Source organism: Styela clava, chromosome 13 (assembly GCF_964204865.1).
Source record: "Styela clava chromosome 13, kaStyClav1.hap1.2, whole genome shotgun sequence".
Taxonomy (NCBI): domain Eukaryota; kingdom Metazoa; phylum Chordata; class Ascidiacea; order Stolidobranchia; family Styelidae; genus Styela; species Styela clava.
This window is the reverse complement of record NC_135262.1, coordinates 9,934,526-9,954,135: the sequence shown is the minus strand read 5'-3', so window position 1 is coordinate 9,954,135 and position 19,610 is coordinate 9,934,526. Positions and strand designations below refer to the sequence as shown.

At 35.0% G+C, this 19,610-nt stretch overlaps 4 protein-coding genes across 5 annotated transcripts; 3 read left to right on the top strand and 1 right to left on the bottom strand.

Moving 5' to 3' along the window:
* Positions 1-3,258: 3,258 nt before the first annotated feature.
* Positions 3,259-6,498, bottom strand: LOC120332637 (uncharacterized). 2 transcript variants are annotated; one of them, XM_039399931.2, is made up of 6 exons: positions 6,045-6,470; positions 5,526-5,665; positions 5,303-5,382; positions 4,980-5,036; positions 4,216-4,296; positions 3,259-3,801 (listed from the first exon to the last, which is right to left on the bottom strand). In XM_039399931.2, exons 1-6 carry the CDS (start codon positions 6,150-6,152, stop codon positions 3,638-3,640), a joined length of 630 nt encoding a protein of 209 aa, XP_039255865.2. In that variant the 5' UTR covers positions 6,153-6,470; the 3' UTR covers positions 3,259-3,637. The 2 variants fall into 2 exon arrangements, with proteins under 2 accessions (XP_039255865.2, XP_039255866.2); XM_039399932.2 differs by lacking the exon at positions 4,980-5,036 and having other exon boundaries at positions 6,045-6,498.
* Positions 6,499-9,408: 2,910 nt separating this feature from the next.
* LOC120332823 (arylsulfatase-like) lies at positions 9,409-11,919 on the top strand. Its single transcript, XM_078119428.1, has 5 exons — positions 9,409-9,670; positions 9,977-10,129; positions 10,467-10,579; positions 11,056-11,272; positions 11,518-11,919. Exons 1-5 carry the CDS (start codon positions 9,409-9,411, stop codon positions 11,841-11,843), a joined length of 1,071 nt encoding a protein of 356 aa, XP_077975554.1. The 3' UTR covers positions 11,844-11,919.
* Positions 11,913-12,613, top strand: LOC144431438 (arylsulfatase-like). Its single transcript, XM_078119578.1, has 2 exons — positions 11,913-12,089; positions 12,292-12,613. Exons 1-2 carry the CDS (start codon positions 12,035-12,037, stop codon positions 12,594-12,596), a joined length of 360 nt encoding a protein of 119 aa, XP_077975704.1. The 5' UTR covers positions 11,913-12,034; the 3' UTR covers positions 12,597-12,613.
* Positions 12,614-15,197: 2,584 nt separating this feature from the next.
* Positions 15,198-19,371, top strand: LOC120332433 (ATP-binding cassette sub-family D member 3-like). Its single transcript, XM_039399675.2, has one exon. The coding sequence runs from the start codon at positions 15,284-15,286 to the stop codon at positions 17,276-17,278; it is 1,995 nt and encodes a 664-aa protein (XP_039255609.2). The 5' UTR covers positions 15,198-15,283; the 3' UTR covers positions 17,279-19,371.
* The last annotated feature ends 239 nt before the right edge of the window (positions 19,372-19,610 follow it).

Genomic DNA, 19,610 nt, shown 5'->3' with positions numbered 1-19,610 from the left:
AGAATATGACGTGATGTCAAGATAGAACTTAGAAGTTGAAACCATAAGATTTTCAGTTTCATTTGTCACAGAAGTGCAAGTCAATTAAAATGCGCAAAACATTAGGCTACGGCAAAATACGAGAGACATCGGAAGCGGAAATTTGAATGAAAAATGGCCGAGACGAATATATATATATATACGATATTATTTGTAATCCTCTAAATCAGTGGTTCTCAACCGGGGGCCCCCCAAGGGGGCCACGAAGCAGTTCAAGGGGGGCCACGACACAAGGCTAATAATTTATTATAAAGCGACTTCGTTTGCATTCTTTTCATTTAAAAGAAAAGTCCCCGTTCACCTCAGTTTTATTACTCCAGTCACTAGGTGTATTCACTTTTTTGTGTGTGCGAATTGTTTGATCATAATGGAATTTTGAATCTACTAATCCGAATAGTTTGTTGGTAGGCCATCTAACAGCAGACGGGCAGTTTCGCGAAACTGCGAGATAACGGTCGATATCATGTTATAACTGCAGAAGCCTAATATGTAAATTCCCAATCCCCAAATGGAACGACAGTTATGTTGGCTTTGACTTTATTGATGACATGGCTGCCGATGTATGCTAACAAGTTTGCTTTGAAATCAAGCAAAGAAGACTTCTCGAGTTTCTGGGTATTCCTTTGTGATTCTTACCTACTACTTAGTAAGAAAGCTTCTTCGTTGCTAGTTCAATTTACCACAACCTATCTGTGCGAATCTATTTTTTCTGATCTTGTTACCAACAAAGCAAAATCTAGGAACCGTCCTGATGTTGACAGTACAATCACCTGACTATATCAAAGGCGGTGCCTAATATAAGGAACCTAGTCAGACAGTCCCAAGCGCAAGATTTTCAATGATCGTTCACTAATCTAAAAAGCATTGACTTTTTTACCCATGGTTTGTTTTTGCATTCTATAAAAGGTCGCAAATACATAATACAATCTAACACATCAATTTTTTTAGAATGACGAACAGGGGGGCCACGAGTGCAAAAAGCCTCCGGAAGGGGGCCACGAGCCGTAAAAGGTTGAAAACCACTGCTCTAAATATTGTATTTTGTCCGAATGAGCTTGTTAGTTACTCCTATTATGTACAAGTATTTCAGAGTGAGTTGCTTAAGAATCTAAGCGTATTTACCATTCCGTATGCGTTCTTAGACACAATTAGACTCAAATAACATGAAATTGAAATTCTATAACGAAGATCATGTGAAGTAAAAAATTTGAATAAATATGATATTTATTATCTCTTCTCCTCTAGAAAAATAAAAATTTATAATACATCTGAAAAGTGTATCCACGCACTGAAGTCTGCAAGTTTTTGGAACCATGTTTGAAACGAATTGCTCATCTGATGCTGAACCATCGTACAAACAATCGGATAAATTATATACATGGGAATTTTATCTGGATGTGGCTACACTGGTTGTTTTAATCTACATTACCCTCTGCCAAGTATATGTACTGATCGTCAATGAACTGTACAAAATCGGAAATTTGAAAAATATTTCATTAGCATCTAATCTCAGATCAGTAATGAGTATGGTTATTGTTGTAACAGGATTGATTGCAATATCCAGAATGGCATTAACGATTTTACTTTTCTTTCAATTTACACCAGCGATCTTTTTGAGTGAAGCTTTATTGACTGATTATTCGTACTTTTCTGTTTATTTTGTATTGTGGCTTCGTCAAACAATGTATCATACTGTTCCTTCATTAAAACATCTTTCGTCAAAGTTTTTAGGATTTTTCAGTTCATTTCAAGGCTTTTTTATGTTGTTTTTCGCCATATTGGTCATTTTTGTAACTTGGTATTTAGTGATGATAAAAAATTTAACAGACGCTGCATGCTTCCCAGTTTGGACCATGCTTCTATTGTTATTGTTCCAAGTTGAAACGCAAATTGCTACCCTAGTATTGTTTTTAGTGCCTTTACTTCGCCACAGGAGAAATTTCAAAAAATCCTTCACAGGACAAAATCCACCAACAAATCTCATTAAATTATTGACTAGATCTCTAATCATTACACCAATAGCAATAGTTACGGACATTCTTGCAATATCGGTTCTATTTTCAACTGGTTTTGCAGCAGTTTATCATTGGAATATAGTAATCAATTTGTGCTGCGTTTTATTTTGTTTTGCTGATTGGAAAGAGAGGCTGTGTCCTCTTTTTAAAGCCAATACCTGCTCAGCAAAGGAGCGTTCCGAAGAATATAGAAGTCCCCAAGATTTAACAAATTTGACTTCTTAACTTTTTAACAAAACTATTTAGAAATATGGTTTGTTGTCATTATTTGTAAGTGTATATATATGTATTGATCTTTTCTAAAAAAACATGTATTACATCTTGTATTATATAAATGTAAAATTTAACATATTTCATATGCTGTGTAGTTTCAGTTTACTTGTCGAAGAAAAGATGACTTGGTATCAATGAATTCTACTATGAAATCATAGCCTTGTAGTTGTTTATCACGCGACTGGTGGTACTGTGAACAATTAACCAATGACATCTTTCCCAGCAATACGGAAGCTGGTGGATATTTCACGAAATAGGATAGTTAAGATTTTGATTGTTGAGTAATCGAGCTAATATTACGTAGGCAGAACATGACCCCGAGCAGCAAAATAATTTAAAAGCAGAATACACGTATGACGAATAAACGACCGTGCCTGACACGACCATTTCGACTCCAAAACTACATGGGGCCATATTTGAAGTGGGACTTGCTCAACTATGCTTACATTCGTGCTATCACTCGGGATAACAATGCCTTTATTTTCTTATTGTTTTTCATGGTATGACGCCACAATGCTCATATATGGTCACTTTTAAAACAAAAGCACCACGCGCCAGCTGTCAGATAAATGTAAAAATAACACGACCAATTTGGAACGCGACCAGAAAACAAAACTAAAAGCTTTACCAATCCAACTGACTAAATCGATATCACCCAGATCGATTTGTGAAATAGCATGTATCAGGTATATTCTGATGCATGCTAAGAATTCTGTTGTACACATCGCATCTACACGCATATATATCTCGCATATAGACAAGAAAATTACGGTATATCTTTTTGTCACTCGCTAATTTTGTTACAAATTCAAATTATCAAATATTTGTCCTCTGCACTACAACTCTCGGTGGTCTTTTAAGCTTTCATTTTTTTATTAACTTAACAACATTACTTCGATATACTTTCTTTCCCATCAACCTAAGCAAGAAATACAATTTTATAATTTAATTATTCAAGTTATCATGCAAATATTGCTAAAAATTGTGTATATGAACCATTCTTTATGACCTTCTATCGTCTTGTATAATATAGTAGAAAATGAAAGAACTAAACATTAATTATAATACCGAATGCAAAGTGGAAGAATTTAATAAATGGAATTTAACACAGTTATGCAATGTGCTTTTGCGTGAGAAGCCAAATAAATTTATCCCAACACGGATTACATTTTGCACAGGTCACATTTGAATAGTTTTGGGTTAGGAAATTTTGTAAACTTTGTGCAATGAAAAAATGATAAAAATTATTTAGAAATTATTGTCTAATCATTTTAATAACTTGAATAACAAATCACCACGAATTGAACATTTCAATAAATAACGTTTTCTGATAGTTCAATATTGCTACAACCAGAATGAAATAATTTAATTTCACTCCAACCATTTCCAACGTCTATTAGCACGTTATGAATTCGCAAAATATCTTCAGCTGTTGGATGAGGATTTCGACTGTGAGCCCAGATATTCCTTTCACCTGAAAATGCATAAAGTTTGTTTACAATTTTGCAAAACATATGAACTCGAAATTATCAGGACTGTCTCACCCAAAACACTATAAATTTTCACATATATTCAAACGAAACATGATCAACTAGATTTTTCTATGCATGAGGAGTTCATACACCTGGAGTATGTAATCTGCATATTCATGCTCATTGAAACCATGAGTGCATTACAGTGGAAGTCTACTTAAATTATGAAGACACTAATTCGGTTACATCATGCAAAAATCGAATTTAAATTGTTTACATTTTAGATCAAAATTAGAAAATTTTTTAAAATAAGGATTCTGTATACCCGCCTAGCTCCAAACAAAAATGTACAAGCTTACGGGTATCGTCATTTCAAATGTGATCTGTAGGGAATCTAATTATTCTGTTATGCTCACCAGAAATACACTGTAAACACAAATAGTAATGTTCGTAATCCGTCATGCAACTCATAGAGTTGTTGTACATTTCCTTAATTTCTGCAATAAAACGTTGTTCAATAATTAAAATGAGTAAAGCAGAACACAATATTTTTTTGACACTAACTACGCTCCACCCATTTAATTTTGACTATAGATCCAACACTGATTATCAAAAAAATTGAGAACGTCTTTCGACAACAGCATTCCATTTTTTGTTTAATCACCTTCTGATTCCGGGTTGGCGATATTGTGAGTAGAAATATTTTCAAAAGTCAACAAATATTTTGTTTCAATTTGAACATTTAACGACTCCGACTCAACTCTAAAAAATTAAGCGTTGATAAACTAGTGGTTAAAACAACAGAGTCATGCTTAAATATATGGACACGAAATGGTACGTAACCCACCTGTACCGTATGGCAGCTGCGAGACAGATTAGTACTAATGCAAAAGGGAACGTCACACGGTGCGCATTTTTTAATTTCGAAAACGCCATCGTACACAAAGAAAACGAATTCCGTAGAGGCCACAGAAATATTTGAAATAAATAAAAGTAATTGCCTTCTAGCGAGAAATACAATCTTTAACCACTGAAAAGATTTTTTTCACAAGAAGAAGAAAAAAAAATACCAACAAGGAAATCAACAACAACAAAATAACAAAACGATCCATGTCCATTTTGTATCCAACTATAACTATAACAGACAATTGTAAAAAATGAAATGAGAGATCACTCTTGCCTTCATCAGCAAGCTTTCCAGATTCAATAGATTTTGCTTCATGAAGCCACAAAAATTCTGAAAACGTGAAAATAATTCTACAATTATAATTTTGTCAATATTCTTAAGAAACCACATATTTTTACAGTAAAAGCAAATCAGTAAAGAAAACGGTGCGCTTATTTGGAACACTTGCAGAATCGCCTGTAAAAGCGTATTCGAACTTGATGTCAAAGATCAAAGTAATTGTCATTATGATTTAAACCAGGGTGAAGTTGTTGCAAATCCGCAGTTATACATATTTTAATGCAACCTAATTGTAAGATACAGAAAATAAAACACACCAAACTTTTCGTCAAGTTTCACAATAGAGTTTCCGCCATGTGTCCAGTGTACAGGAATAATGCCATATCTAATTGAATCTCTAAAAAGTGGAAGTTGTCTTGATAGTTTGTATAATTTAAAATTAAATATATTATAGATACCGATAGTTTGGAGTTATTAGTTATTGTTTTTCATCCATGATTCTAGCTTTCGGCAACGCTTATTTCAACTTAAAATATTTACCTGGTTTCGTTAAAAATTGATCTGAATTCAGCAAAGACATCTATTGCTGTTGGTGCTCGCATATTTTTAACTGCATAACACGGTACATTATGTTCGAGAGGGTCCTTCACATTCAGAATGTGATACCAAGTTCCTGGAATCTTAATAAATAATATGAATCATAGCATGCGAATAGATTTATCCTGGGTGATTGGAAAGAGGAGTACCTGTGCCTGGGAAACTGAAAATGTATAACCTAAAAATGATTGATCACCTCAATGATAAAGATCCTTTTCCGGCGCACGAGCATACAGAATATACACAAAACAAAAAAGGACAAGAATATAAAAAAAAACAATTTGTAAATTTTGAATTTATGCCTTATATTTAACAAATAGCCAATTACGACGAGAACAATATTTACTATTTAATATATTTTCCTCATCCTATAGGGATTGTGAGCAATTTAACTTTTTTTTTTTTTTTTTTATAGTCAAAACTCTTGGAATTACACACAAAAGCACATTCATTCATGCTTACCATGTTCCAATTTATTTCTTCATGAACCGGCAAAACACATTCTTCATTTGATTCTGAGATTAGATTTACCAATCCAATAAAGAACACAATTACGAAAGTTATCTTCATATTGTAATATGTGTATGTAACAACAGCAAATGGCACAGAAAACTCTGTATCGAAAAGTTGCTACACACAAGCCTCACAAAACTGCTTGAATATACACTTTGATTTTTACTGTTAGGAGTCTCGCTGTAATCAATACAATCCAAAACAACTCTTTGCTGCGAAGTACAAGGCAGTGCCGTTCGTAACGTTTCGTTTAACGGGCTTAGTTGGAAGTAAATGAATTTTGTTACTGTCTTTTTGCCAAAGATTATAGGTTATCACAAACACATTCCGAATATTGCATTTGCTTTTACCGTTATTCGTTCTAACCGTTCTAACACGTATATAGTACATAATATTACAATATTCATTTATCATTTATTTATTACTTATCGATCTTTAGATCGGTAAGTATGTTGATAGGTATTTGTTTGTCTGTCTGTTAGATGTAAGCGATATCTCACGAAGGCGTGGTTGAATCTGCTTTAAAATTTGCATTCATCATAGCTCGGACCAGAAGCTTATTGATTTTGGATGAATTGTGTCGTATAATTAGCGAGTTATTGATTAATTAGTGATGGGACACAAGGTGTCACTATGGAGTAAGAGCGATGTTATGGGGAATCCCCTAACTTTTGATCGATAAGTCTTCGGTCTCCGACGGATATTCTCGTTTATTTAGTTGATATTAACTAATTCCATGCATATTGCATCAGTGCTGATTAGGTTTACCTATTAAGAATTCACAAAATATTTATTGATAGATTAATTCTTGAATGTGTGATGAGGACATGCAGTTGACCATCGATATGTTTTTTCAAGTAAAGATGTAGCGATAGCTTATGCGTTTCTGGCATTTAGTTTTATTTCTGCAGTTGATAATGTCAATGTCATGGCTTTGAATAATCTACTTTTACAGTGACATTCATTTACATCCCATGTACGATTTTAGAATCTAATATGCGTTAGCGCGCTATATTAGCTTAACATTAGCCGTAATTTTCGAACATTATATAAATCTGTATACTGAAATCAGTGCAACACAGATAAAAGGATTTCCATTAATTTCAATTTTCAATAATTAATAACTTATTAGATGATCTGTTATGTAAATTGTAAGATGCATGAAAAATTGGCTAAAACTGAATTTGGCAAGAAGCTACTCAGATAGGAGTTAAATATTAATGATGCCCCTGTTCAGGTCGTGCTATGCTTGACTGTAAAATAAAATGCTTTATCATTTGATAAGTTAAATTAAAAAAGAATGCAAGAACTTATGAAGATAAAAACAAGTTGTGTTGCAGCGTAATTCAAAATCCGAAAGAAAATTATATAAATATTTTTTGTTTTGTCCGTTCATGAAAAAATATATTAGGAACATGGAATGTGATGTGATGAGATATATATTCGAGTCGCATTCTGAGAACTGACTGATTCCCACGAGATAAATTTATATTCCGCAGAATATTTTGGGAGAGCTGGACGTTATCGTTAGCTTGGGAGATTCCAGTCCTTTGGGATTCTATAGATTGTCATCAAATTATATTAATCACTTATAAAAAAATAGACGCATATCACGCGTTTGTAGTCATTTAACAGTTGCCTATTTCATAGGAATGCAGCAACACTGTAGTCTGCGCCTACATGCCATCTCATTCATTGTACAATGACCAAACGGAATGTAAGTATAAATATTAAGTACCAAAAAAATTTTACTCAGAATTTGAATGACGTGTTTTCTGGATTTAGACAAAGCATAGGTTTAATTACTTCAACCGACTATTAAGTTTTCAAAACTTCGTTTTCAACGAATTACTTCGTAGTTAAGCCAGAAAACAGAACAGAGGCAACGTCGAAAACGTAAGTAGACAAGATGAGCTTCGGACTGCAGACCATGCCTTAACCCGACCCTGGTTGTGTTAAGAATCAATTTAGGTCTAGGGAAATGACTAGATAAAAAAAATTAGTGTCGAATCGGCTGCTAATTGATCTGAACAATGGGGGAATAAGTAAGATGCAAATGAATGTAACGGCTCCCAAGTATTATTTTAGGCACAACCGTCTAATAAACTTGACATTATCTAGGGATTAGAAAAGAACCAACTTTCAAAAAATATTTTTGCACAAATGGAAGTGAATTTTACACTGGTCCTATACAAAATCACTAATTAAAAGGTTTGAGAAGTTGTTCTAGGGTGGTTTTTACTGGTTTGAGATTTGGTACAAAAACCAGAAAACAGTCTATTTCCTTACAAAACATCAGTAATTTAGTAATAAACCCAATCAAGAAGTGATATAACTGTGGGAAACTCGAGACGCCGCAGTATAAAATAAATCATCTGCAAAATAACAATTTTTCAATCAGTAATCTTGCAGCAAGTTCGCAAATTTGAAGTTATTAACCTGATTCAGAAAAAACATCAAGTTACATACATATTCATGCTGTGTATACTTATGCTAGCTAGTATGTCCATAGGTCACAAGGCAAATTATACATACATATTTTTAATAAATATTCATTATTCTTTGTTGTGACGTCGATGTTGTTTTCTCTAAGACTATATATGTCCCCAGGTATGGGAACATACCATCTGTTTGAATAAGAATTCCGTATATAAGTAAAAAAGTAAGATTATAAGCTAAATATTATTATTGGTCGAGAATAGTAAATATTGTAAAAGTATCTTCAATTTGTGTGTAATTTGTATAGAGCATAAATCACGTCATAATATTCAGATTTAAATAATTTGGCATAATATATGAATGGACTAAATAATAATTTTCTTATTCTTGACTTAATAATATTTAAATGATATCAAATATCATCAAAATGTACATCTATATAGCTCTGTGTAATATAAATAAAGGCAGCAACTGGGAAATTGTTGCAAAGCGTGTTGAGATAGGAACAGGATAGATATATTTCACTTCGTGCTGCAATCAAGCACATCGCTGAGTGAAAGTTCTCATTTTAAAATCCACATTTCCCAAATAGTTACAGCATTTGGAAAGCATGATTGGTATATATACTCGTATGATGGTAAAATGTTTATTATTTGCGTCCAGTTATTTAGGAATCGACGAAGTTTTCTTACATAAAATTCTTTTTCTTACATAAGATTCTTTTTCTGATTAATATTCCAACACTTTAGTATGTTACAAAATAAATCACAATCTAATAAAGAAGTGAAAAAGTCAATCAGGATTGAGATAAAGTTTATGCAGAAATAGAAATTAATTTTGTAATTATTTTCAATATATATAGTATTTTACGATTATGAGGTTTCGCATCTTTTTCTCCACTTTCCTGCTTTTCTACGTCTTTCTCGTGGCTAAAGCGCGCGATGAGAAATCTACCAGACCTCCGAACACAATTATATTCTTTGCTGATGATTTGGGGTATGGTGATTTAAATTTATATGGAAACACGGAGCAAGAATCTGGCGCTATTGAACAAATGGCACAAGAAGGAATGATGTTCACTCAGTGGACTTCTGCGGCATTTATTTGTACCCCTAGCAGGGCATCGTTGCTAACAGGTATTTATGTATACAGTACTATTTTTCAATGCAACCTACATGCTTTAAGGAAACAAGTTTTGGTGTTTTTTGTGATGATCGTTGGGCGGTAAGTGGGCCCAGTGACATCAATTGCACGCTTACTGACCCTGTTAATGTTTCGTGAAAATCCGCCATAATATGATGATCCGAAGCCAAAAATATTTTTTCGACGATTTCACAGCATAAAATAACCCCACACTTTAATGAGCTCACCTTTATTCTATCCTGTGTGACCGACCGCCTCTCAAAACATTGATATATATTAGTAAACAACACATTTTTCAGGTCGTTACGCAAGAAGGACTGGTGTTTATGGAAATTCTTCTCTTGTGTTTGCTCCAAGGGATAGTGGTGGACTTCCAGATTCGGAAAGAACCATTGCTGAAGCGTTAAAATATCAAGGGTATGCCACAGGAATGGTGGGAAAATGGCATTTAGGTAACCTAACAAACTAACTAACTATGAATTACAATTCTGGTATTTTCGGGCAAAGGCAATTGCGAATCTGGGGAAGGAGATTTTTAATCAATATGGTTCTATACTGTGAGAACCGAGTATGCCAAAAAAATCTTACCAAGAGTAATTGATTAACATGGTATAATAAATTACTAGTACATTTTTCAAGTACAGGGAATTGAATAAAGTTATCACATAGGTATTGATGAAACATTAAGTCAAGCTTGGACTTTATCTCCTAAAGACATATTCAATTATAGTATTAACTATTTTTAAAGTTGTTATGTTAATGCTATACACATAATAATTCTATTTGAAGGACTCAATAAAGAAAGCAATACTGACGGAGTTCATCTTCCGCATAATCATGGATTCGATTTCGTTGGAACAAATCTGCCTTTGGGTCAATCAGGAAATTGTAACATTAACAACGTACGTCACTAATAAAAGAATATCAACATTTCTAAGCCAGATATGCATAATTGCAAAGTGTACACTGGAACTTAAGTGACTGGTACAAATAATAATTTACGGCAGGGGTTCTCGGATTTTATTCTACCATAGGCGACATCTAAATATTATATTGTACCCATTCTACTGTGTAAGTAATCTGTCTCCAGCGTGACATAAGTGAACTATGAAAGAAGGACAGGGGACAGTCTCGCCCAACAATGTTACAATGTCCTATCTGATCCATCGCAACATTTGGTCATATACTTGCTGGCAAAATTTACCTCTTCAGCCGTTGCTGGAGGGTTTTAGTTGGGAACTGATTTATGGAGATGAATCGGTCAGACCTCTTTGATAAATGACAATCAGTCCTTTCATATTTTTTTAAATGGTAATATAACGATATTAGTCTATATTTTATCATTTTATTTATATATCAAACGATAATTTAAATTCAGGCGGCCGACGACATGGTGAAGTCATGCTTTGTTTATTCTGGAGATACTGTAGTTGAGCAACCTATAAATTTACCGGATCTAACTCAGAAACTTGTCGATGATGCTGTTAAATTTATTGATGCCAATAAAGCCAAACCGTTTTTCTTGTATTTTGCTTTTCCACAAGTTCATATGGATTATTTCTGCAACAGTCAATTCTGTGGCAAATCGAGTCGAGGTATGACTTTATTGATTTGTGTAATTTATATATTCATGGTTTTGCTAACAAAACGTTTGACACCAGAAAAAAACGATGTAATTATTCAACTTCAACAGGGGAAAATTAGCTTAGACATTTTCATTCACTTTGGTTCTGTCCGTTATTTTTCATTCTCCGATTGTAACCTTAACTTTTCAATTTTATTATCGCCAAGATTTCTCTTTTTGCGCCCAGTTTTACTGTCAGTAATTTTCGATATTCAGGAGAATACGGTGACAACATTAATGAAATGTCATGGGCAGTTGGAGAAGTCTTAAACAAAATTAAAACCCTGGAAATTGAACAGGACACAATTGCAATTTTCACCTCTGACCACGGTGCACTACCACCGCTTTGTCGAACAACCACATCGAATGGTATATTTCGTAGCGGCAAGGGAACCACTTGGGAAGGAGGATATCGCGTTCCTGCTGTATTATGGTGGCCTGGAACTATTGAACCCGGAACAACCAGCAATAATCTTGTGAATCACATGGATATCTTCACAACTATAATCAATCTTGCAGGCCAGTCAATTTCTATTAAATGAATCCTACACTTCTTAAGCCAAATCCAATTATCAAAATTTTACACATCTTTTAAAATACATTAACAGGTGGAAGCAACTACTTGGTACATTTGCAAAACACTGGTACTGTATTGGATGGGCAACTAATAACAGAATTGGTCCCTGAATCTTCAGTCCGTGATACTTTGTTTTACTACTGTTCCGACCGACTTATGGGAGTCCGCCATGGAAACTACAAACTGCATTACCACACTATGGGCGATTTGCGTGAGTATAATAGGCAAACGTCAACTTTGCCTCGATTTAGAAGCAAATAGACAATCCCGATTGGAGGTTTAAGCTAAAAAACAAGTTACGTGTCTCGTTTTTAAATCGTTAAATATTATCTACCATAAAACTTTGTACATGTGTAATAACTCAAAAATCTTGGGATGCGAGTTCCAAATCTTAAAATGAATACACGTTACAGCGATACCATCGGGATGTGGTTCAACACAGGGAGATTTTGCTTGCTATGATGGTGCCGATATTCATGAATGGAATCCTCCTCTCGTGTTTGATTTTACGAAACTACCTGGTGAGCGAGAAAAGAGCAGAGAAGACCCCACCGATCCAAATACAATAGAAGTTGTAAACCAAATTGCTCAACTTGTTGCTGAACACGAAGCCACTTTCACCGGTATTGCTCAACCAGAGTTAGATAAATCTGGGCATAAATCCTTGATTCCTTGCTGTGATCCTTCTGCAGGGTGTGTTTGCAATTATAATTACTAATTAGCCTGATTGCTAATTAGGTTAATTAGGATAGCGGATGCAAATTAAAATATGCTGACTCTTGATTGCCTACGGATTTATGACAGATGCAGGAAGATTATTATACTCAGGTTGTGTACCGGTGATATTGTTTTTAGGGGATGACTGCTGCTATTGTAAGCAGAGTAGGTCATTAGATCGTTTGATATACGAACATAAACCAGCTGGCAAAAAATTTGGATGTAATGTTGAATTTAGAGAACTCTTTCGTATATCACTGTCCTATTTGAAATTTATTAGAGTCCAACTAGAAAATGCCCGACGGCCCATGATTGGGCGCGGTCCACAGTTTGTCGACCACTGCTCTTAGTGGTCACGGACGAGGAAGGGTACTCGTACCGTGTTTCCCCGAATAAAAACGGTCTTATTTCAATTTTCTTTCGAAAAATGACACTAGGGCTTATTTTGGGGGATGTCTTTTATTTTCAGTCATCAAAAAAAATTACAAAGTGGTATGGATGAAGTAGTATGGATATGCAATCTTCAACAGTAGCTACCAGTAGCCTACTGCATTCTTCAGGACTTCTTATGACCACCGGCTTCGAATGCGGAAACGCCACAAAGTGCGAATACCATGAATAAAGCCCACAGAACAACAACATAATAATAATTAACAAAACGATCCATAGGCCCATTTCGTGTTCAATTACAATTCAATTTTATTCCGATCTTTCGTCTACAACACAGAACACGACTAAATACCGTAAATAAAAAAGCACAGACAATGACGACGAGAGATCGGGATAATGGTCAAAACATAGGGAAGATTTATAGTAATTAGCTGCTGTTTTTTCAGTAAACAAACAAAGCTAAAAGGTAAACAGCAAACAGAAAAACTCGAAAACTAGTTTCAGGCGTAAGTAACTTTGTGTAACTTAATGTCATTGGTTACATACCGGTACACATATTTTATGATCTCCATTGCCCACTCGTGGGCAATATGAAATGCATTGTAGGCCGTTGAGCGACCTAGAGGTGGCGTATTTCGCAATTTCTTTGGGAGTTCGAGATTATCAAAAACTGCTGATGTCATACAGGTGTACAAACGGAAGCTCTTGCAATTATACGTAGGCTATACAGTTATCCTTATCTTGCTTTACGACGTTTTTGCTTATGCCTGTAGAATAGCTGAGCGGGCAGGCATTCCAGCCAAGCATGCCTCAATGACTGAATGACACGTGAGTTGTATCAAATGACTTTTTTTTTTAAGATTATATTTTATCTCGATTCATTCGCAAAAACAAAATAAACATATAGGCTATACACAAAAGATTAAGGCGATGCGGCATGTAAACAAACAATTCAAAAAATCCTAGAATGAGGTGCGAATGCATGTTTCTGTTTCATGCTCAAAAATAGAGTGGAAGTGGTGACTCCTCTTCGGCCCATGGGCCGGGGCCACGGCCCATCAAATTGGGCCTCGGCCCATCAGGCTATGGGCCGCGGCCCATCAAGTTGTGTAAAGAAACTATTCACTTGGCTAACACAGACAGTCCCCAAACTCATAATAGAACTATAATGTAAAAAATCTGAACAACCCTAACCTAACCCTAACCTGGTACACATACTACAGGAGTTTATTTTTTGGTTTGAATATTGACAATTTTGTAAAAATTGAAAATTTTGGTAAGATAATTGAATTTTTCCTGACGGGGCCGCAGCCCATTGGGCCCCATGTGGCCAAATTAGATGGGCCGTGGCCCCGGCCCATGGGTCGTAGAGGAGTCACCACCCCTGTAGCAAAAATATATCTAGTAAAATCTACTAAAACGTTAACACACCAATGTAAAAATCGATTGTGAATTTTCAAATATCAGTTCGTGCAGTTTAACTTTTGTATATCTGGTCACATATTTGAGCAGAGCATAATTTCGTCCAAACTTATTTTCACACTATCTTTGAAAATCTTCCATTTTGCGCCCATGTTGCACATTTCCAGTCCATCAGTCAAAAATCTGCCCAGTCGCCTTAATCTTTTTTGTATATATGTTTATTTTGTTTTTGCGAATGAATCAAAATAAAATCTTATCTTCCGGTCCATCAGTCAAATTTATACAGTTATACGAGTCATATAAAACCAGAAAACTGAAACAATGCACTGACTGACTGCTGAACTGAGGTAGGCCAGGCCTACGGTACCAGCAGACCGATGTGGCAGTGTGGTAATTCAGTACCCGTACTGCTGTATTTGGCCTACGGGCCCAAGCAAATTAGTAGGCCCGCTCTCTTCTCTGCTTCTTCTCTTGAGACAGTGATACCTGGATACAGTATTTCAGTATTCAACAACATTTTGGCTCGGCGATGTGACACATCGTGTTAAGCGTTAGGAATATGTCCGCGACTGCATCTCTGATGGGTTCTAATTCCATGCACGGTTGATTACGTGCGAGAGGATTGCTGGACTCCTCGCCGGAGTAGGGAGGTTCACGTAACCGCTGGTCGGTTCCTCTCCTCGGCAGCCCAGGATAAATATGTAAATCCTATCCTAACAAATTAGTTTAAATAAAACTTTGGAAATAATTTTACATGTTTTGCTCAAATTCAAAGTAGGTCAGTAGACTTGCTCTCATTTCTGCTTATTGTAGTCATTTATATTAATCTGACACATTTTCCTATTTAGTACTCAAGCGTATATGTAATTTATTAAAATGGCTCCTGTTCTAAGCAAGTTGGCGGATTATCGTTATTTGCGATTTGCTGCTTATGGAACTGGTTTGGTACTTACTGCACACTTTTTAGGATTATATCGATCTGGAACCAAATCTAAAGATAAAGAAAGTGACATAGTTTTCACAAAATCTGGTAAAAATGGCGCCAAAGAAAAAGCCGCTATAGACATGAATTTCATTCGTAGACTCAAACAGATTCTACGAATTATGGTGCCTGGTTGGTGGTCAAAAGAAACTGGCCTTTTGATTCTAGTTGCTTTGATGTTGATCATGCGAACAAGATTTGATGTGTGGATGATCAAAAATGGGACGTCAATTGAAAGTTCTATTATTGCCAGAGATCGGAGCCGGTTTCTTCGATATCTTTTTAAATATATTTCTATGCAACCAGCGATTGCTCTAACCAATCAAATGCTCAAGTATGGACTGAATGCACTCAAACTTCATTTCAGAAAGCAGTTCACATTACACATGTATGAGCATTATCTTCAAGGATATACTTATTATAAAATGAGTAATCTTGATAATAGAATTGCCAATCCAGATCAACTATTAACTCAAGATATTGAAAGATTCTGCAATAGTGTTGTCGACTTGTATTCAAATATCAGTAAACCGCTGTTGGACATTCTCATCTACATTTATAGATTGACAGATACCATTGGTGCACAAGGGCCAGCAACAATGATAGCATATCTTGTCGTTTCTGGAATGATTTTAACGAGAATGCGTCAACCTATTGGAAAATTGACTGTGACAGAACAGCAATTGGAAGGAGAATTCAGATACGTCAACTCTCGTTTAATTACCAATAGCGAGGAAATTGCCTTCTATAATGGTAATGAGAAAGAGAAGAATACCATTCTTCTAACGTTCAAAAAGTTGTATGATCATTTACAGAAATTTGTTGGTTTCCGCTTCAGAATGGGAATTGTAGATGATATCATTGCAAAATACACTGCGACAACCTGTGGATATTTGATAGTGAGTCGTCCATTTATGGATCTAAAGAATGACAGATTTGATAATTATTCTCATTCAGAGCTTTTGGAAGATTATTATACGAGTGGACGTATGTTGGTACGACTCTCACAAGCGATTGGCAGGATAGTACTTGCCGGACGAGAAATGACAAGGTTATCGGGTTTTACTTTGAGAGTCACAGAGCTGATGAAAGTCACGAAAGAATTGAATGAAGGGCATTATGAAAGAACCATGGTCAGCAAAAATGATGAGAAAGACGGGAGGAAATCCAAAAAATCCATGGAATTGGTACCTGGAAGTGGAAAAATCATCACCAAGGATTACATTATTTGCTTTGACAAAGTCCCACTTGTGACCCCAAATGGAGACGTTTTAATTGAAGAAATGAGTTTTACAGTTCACTCGGGCAAAAATGTATTAGTCTGTGGTCCAAATGGATGTGGAAAAAGTTCTCTTTTCAGAGTTCTCGGTGAATTATGGCCTCTGTTTGGAGGTACGGTCACAAAACCATCTCGAGGAAAGTTGTTTTATGTTCCGCAAAGGCCTTACATGACATTGGGTACTTTGCGTGATCAAGTTATCTATCCAGACTCAAAAAAAGAGATGTTGAAAAATGGATTCTCAGATGAGCAGTTGCAAGAAATTTTGCAAAAAGTCCAACTTGAAAATATTCTTGAACGAGAAGGTGGATGGAACTCTGTGCAAGACTGGATGGATGTTCTCAGTGGTGGTGAGAAACAACGTATGGCGATGGCAAGGCTTTTCTATCACAAACCTCAATTTGCTATTTTAGATGAATGTACAAGTGCTGTCAGTGTAGATGTTGAAGGATTCATCTACCAACATTGTCGTGCAGTTGGAATTACTCTTTTCACTGTGTCACATAGAAAATCATTATGGAAGCATCATGAATATTATCTTCATATGGATGGCCGAGGAAAATACGAATTCAAGCCAATTGAAGATAGTACAGTAGAATTTGGATCATAAATGTAGTGACTTAAACTGCCTGTTTCAGAAATGGGTTTCATACCTTTTTCAGTCGCTTTGTTTCAAGATGATTATATATAAGTACGTCCATAATAATTTCGGGATGGTGTAATTGATGTGCGATAATTCTTTTTCATTAGCAAATTATTTATACTCCTTATTCAAATTTGTGTCCGGTTTTTATAAATTCAGCAATGCAACTTTATTTACATAATCATGAATTATATTTGGAAAAACATTAGAATAATCAAGATCAAAATAGGAGACTAAATATTGTCACCATTACTGACAGTCAATACTGTTGACAATAAATACAGTTGACAAGACTAGCGCACTGGCAATATAATGAAGCAATTCTTTCTAATCTTCTTTCTATATGATCAGCATATTATTATGAGAGAGACTTGATGCATGAATTCAGACTATTTTGTTAATCTTGTGCGAAATTCATACTCCTGTTTTTGAAGACTGAATGATAATTGCTCATCAAATTTGCTCGTTTTTTCAATCAAAGGATTATTCATGATTTATGATATTTAGCTAGACAATCGATATTGACTTTTAGTTTGATAGACACTTCCTGGGACAAGTTCAAATGGATATCGTGACTCAAAATTAATAATACACTATGACATTATAGCAAAGTTATATGTGAAGACTGCAGTGTTCACCTTTCAGAAAGTTTCAATTTAAGAAGTCGTTCCAGATAAGTCTTGCACTAAAAAATTTGTATTTTTTGAATTGTATATATTTTATTAAACCTGTTGTTTAATAATTCTTGACTGTTCCGGATAGTTATATGTTTACGTGGCTAGTCGTATTGTAAGTCCTCTTAAAATTATTTTGATTAGCATATGTATACTTTCTTAATTTTTGAAATAACAGTTTCTTAGTGAGCAAAGTTATTACATTATGTATTTGTCCACTATCTCCGTTTGCATCATTTTTGTTCCCCTGTTTATATGGTGTCATGTACCAATGTTATATGGTTGAACATCGTTTGACGCAGCTTCCCTCACAAGTCTCAGAGAACCACGGCGTGTCTCGCCATGGTTTTATGGCGCTATTCAGTAATCAGTATTACCGGTATATTCACAAAGTCATGTACCCGATTTTCGTTTATCATGCAGAATTATATCTACTTAAACCTGAAACCTAACCCCAGACCCATCAAAACTGTATCCATAAGAAAAATGTTCCAACTTACACAATATTTTTCACCATCAGTGACAGCCGACATGCCTTGTTTACGGCAGCAAAATTTTACCCGCCATTGGTTTTAAATTTGCTGCCGTGGTACCAGCAGCTCGCCATTAGTTTGAGGCAGCTAAAAAGTCAGTCGCCATTGTTTGGCCATAGTGGCCATGTCGCCATGGTTTGCGGCAGCTTCAGACTCCATAAAATACTTGAAACTGTACTTGTCCCTCATACCCAACTTTTAATGTATTATTAGCACGTAACTGGTTAGCTATTTTTCAATCTTATCGACTTTACTCCTCCCTCAAAATTATTTATTGTGATTATTAAATTTACAGGGATATATATCGAGGAAAATTCCTTTATTATAATTGCAGTAATCATAGGTAAAAAGATAATAACACCATATGTAAGCCAACCAATCGTGTTACAGTGTTTTATTTTAAGATTTTCAGACTAATTATATATCTGAACCATATTTTTACTTATAATGTTGTTTTCTGAATATCACCAATAGAAGTTCAATATTTTCATCAATATAAAGCTTATAAGTACAAACATCTTCTGCTTTTCAAAAAGTAATCTATTGTTTGTTTTTTGTTCTTATTATTTTGTAATTCTAAGCTAATAGGAATAGCATCGGTTTGCTAGAATTTCATTAAAATCTGGTACTGATGGAAATAGCCCAAAGCTCCCCAAGTAAGAAGTCATCTGACTGATTACATATTATTCCCTATCAAGCGGGACTAAGCGTATGCACATTAAAATATGATTATAAGATTTTCAGTCTATCATACAATTTTTTTTTTGTTTAATTACTGAATATTGTTTTGAAGGATTATTACTGTTTATTCTTAATTTTCTGCTTTGTGCAATGAATAAAGCTGAATTTGACATGTTGCTTTTATACTTGAAGACTGAGTAGATTTCAGACTTTTAAGCTGCTTCCGCGTAGCTTTTTTACTCTGCACATTGTAACGCCATCACCAAAAAATAATAAAATGAAATAAAAAAGGAAAGTGTAACTTTATGGTAATTGTTAATTTCATAAGCTTCCTAATCACACTTTTCGATCACCGCTGCAATGTACCGCTTTCAAGACCACGAGACAATCACGACGCCATTACAAATTCAG

Excerpts from the sequence above, each read along its gene's own strand:
- LOC120332823 (XM_078119428.1), top strand. The coding sequence starts at position 9,409 with ATGAGGTTTCGCATCTTTTTCTCCACTTTCCTGCTTTTCTACGTCTTT. Across the intron at positions 9,671-9,976 it reads CAGGGCATCGTTGCTAACAG|GTCGTTACGCAAGAAGGACT; the intron begins GTATTTATGTAT and ends CACATTTTTCAG. Across the intron at positions 11,273-11,517 it reads CTGTGGCAAATCGAGTCGAG|GAGAATACGGTGACAACATT; the intron begins GTATGACTTTAT and ends TTCGATATTCAG.
- LOC120332637 (XM_039399931.2), bottom strand. The coding sequence starts at position 6,152 with ATGAAGATAACTTTCGTAATTGTGTTCTTTATTGGATTGGTAAATCTA. Across the intron at positions 5,037-5,302 it reads GAAACTTGACGAAAAGTTTG|AATTTTTGTGGCTTCATGAA; the intron begins GTGTGTTTTATT and ends TCACGTTTTCAG. Across the intron at positions 3,802-4,215 it reads GTGTTTACAGTGTATTTCTG|GTGAAAGGAATATCTGGGCT; the intron begins GTGAGCATAACA and ends ATGCATTTTCAG.
- LOC144431438 (XM_078119578.1), top strand. The coding sequence starts at position 12,035 with ATGGGAGTCCGCCATGGAAACTACAAACTGCATTACCACACTATGGGC. Across the intron at positions 12,090-12,291 it reads CCACACTATGGGCGATTTGC|CGATACCATCGGGATGTGGT; the intron begins GTGAGTATAATA and ends TACACGTTACAG.
- LOC120332433 (XM_039399675.2), top strand. The coding sequence starts at position 15,284 with ATGGCTCCTGTTCTAAGCAAGTTGGCGGATTATCGTTATTTGCGATTT.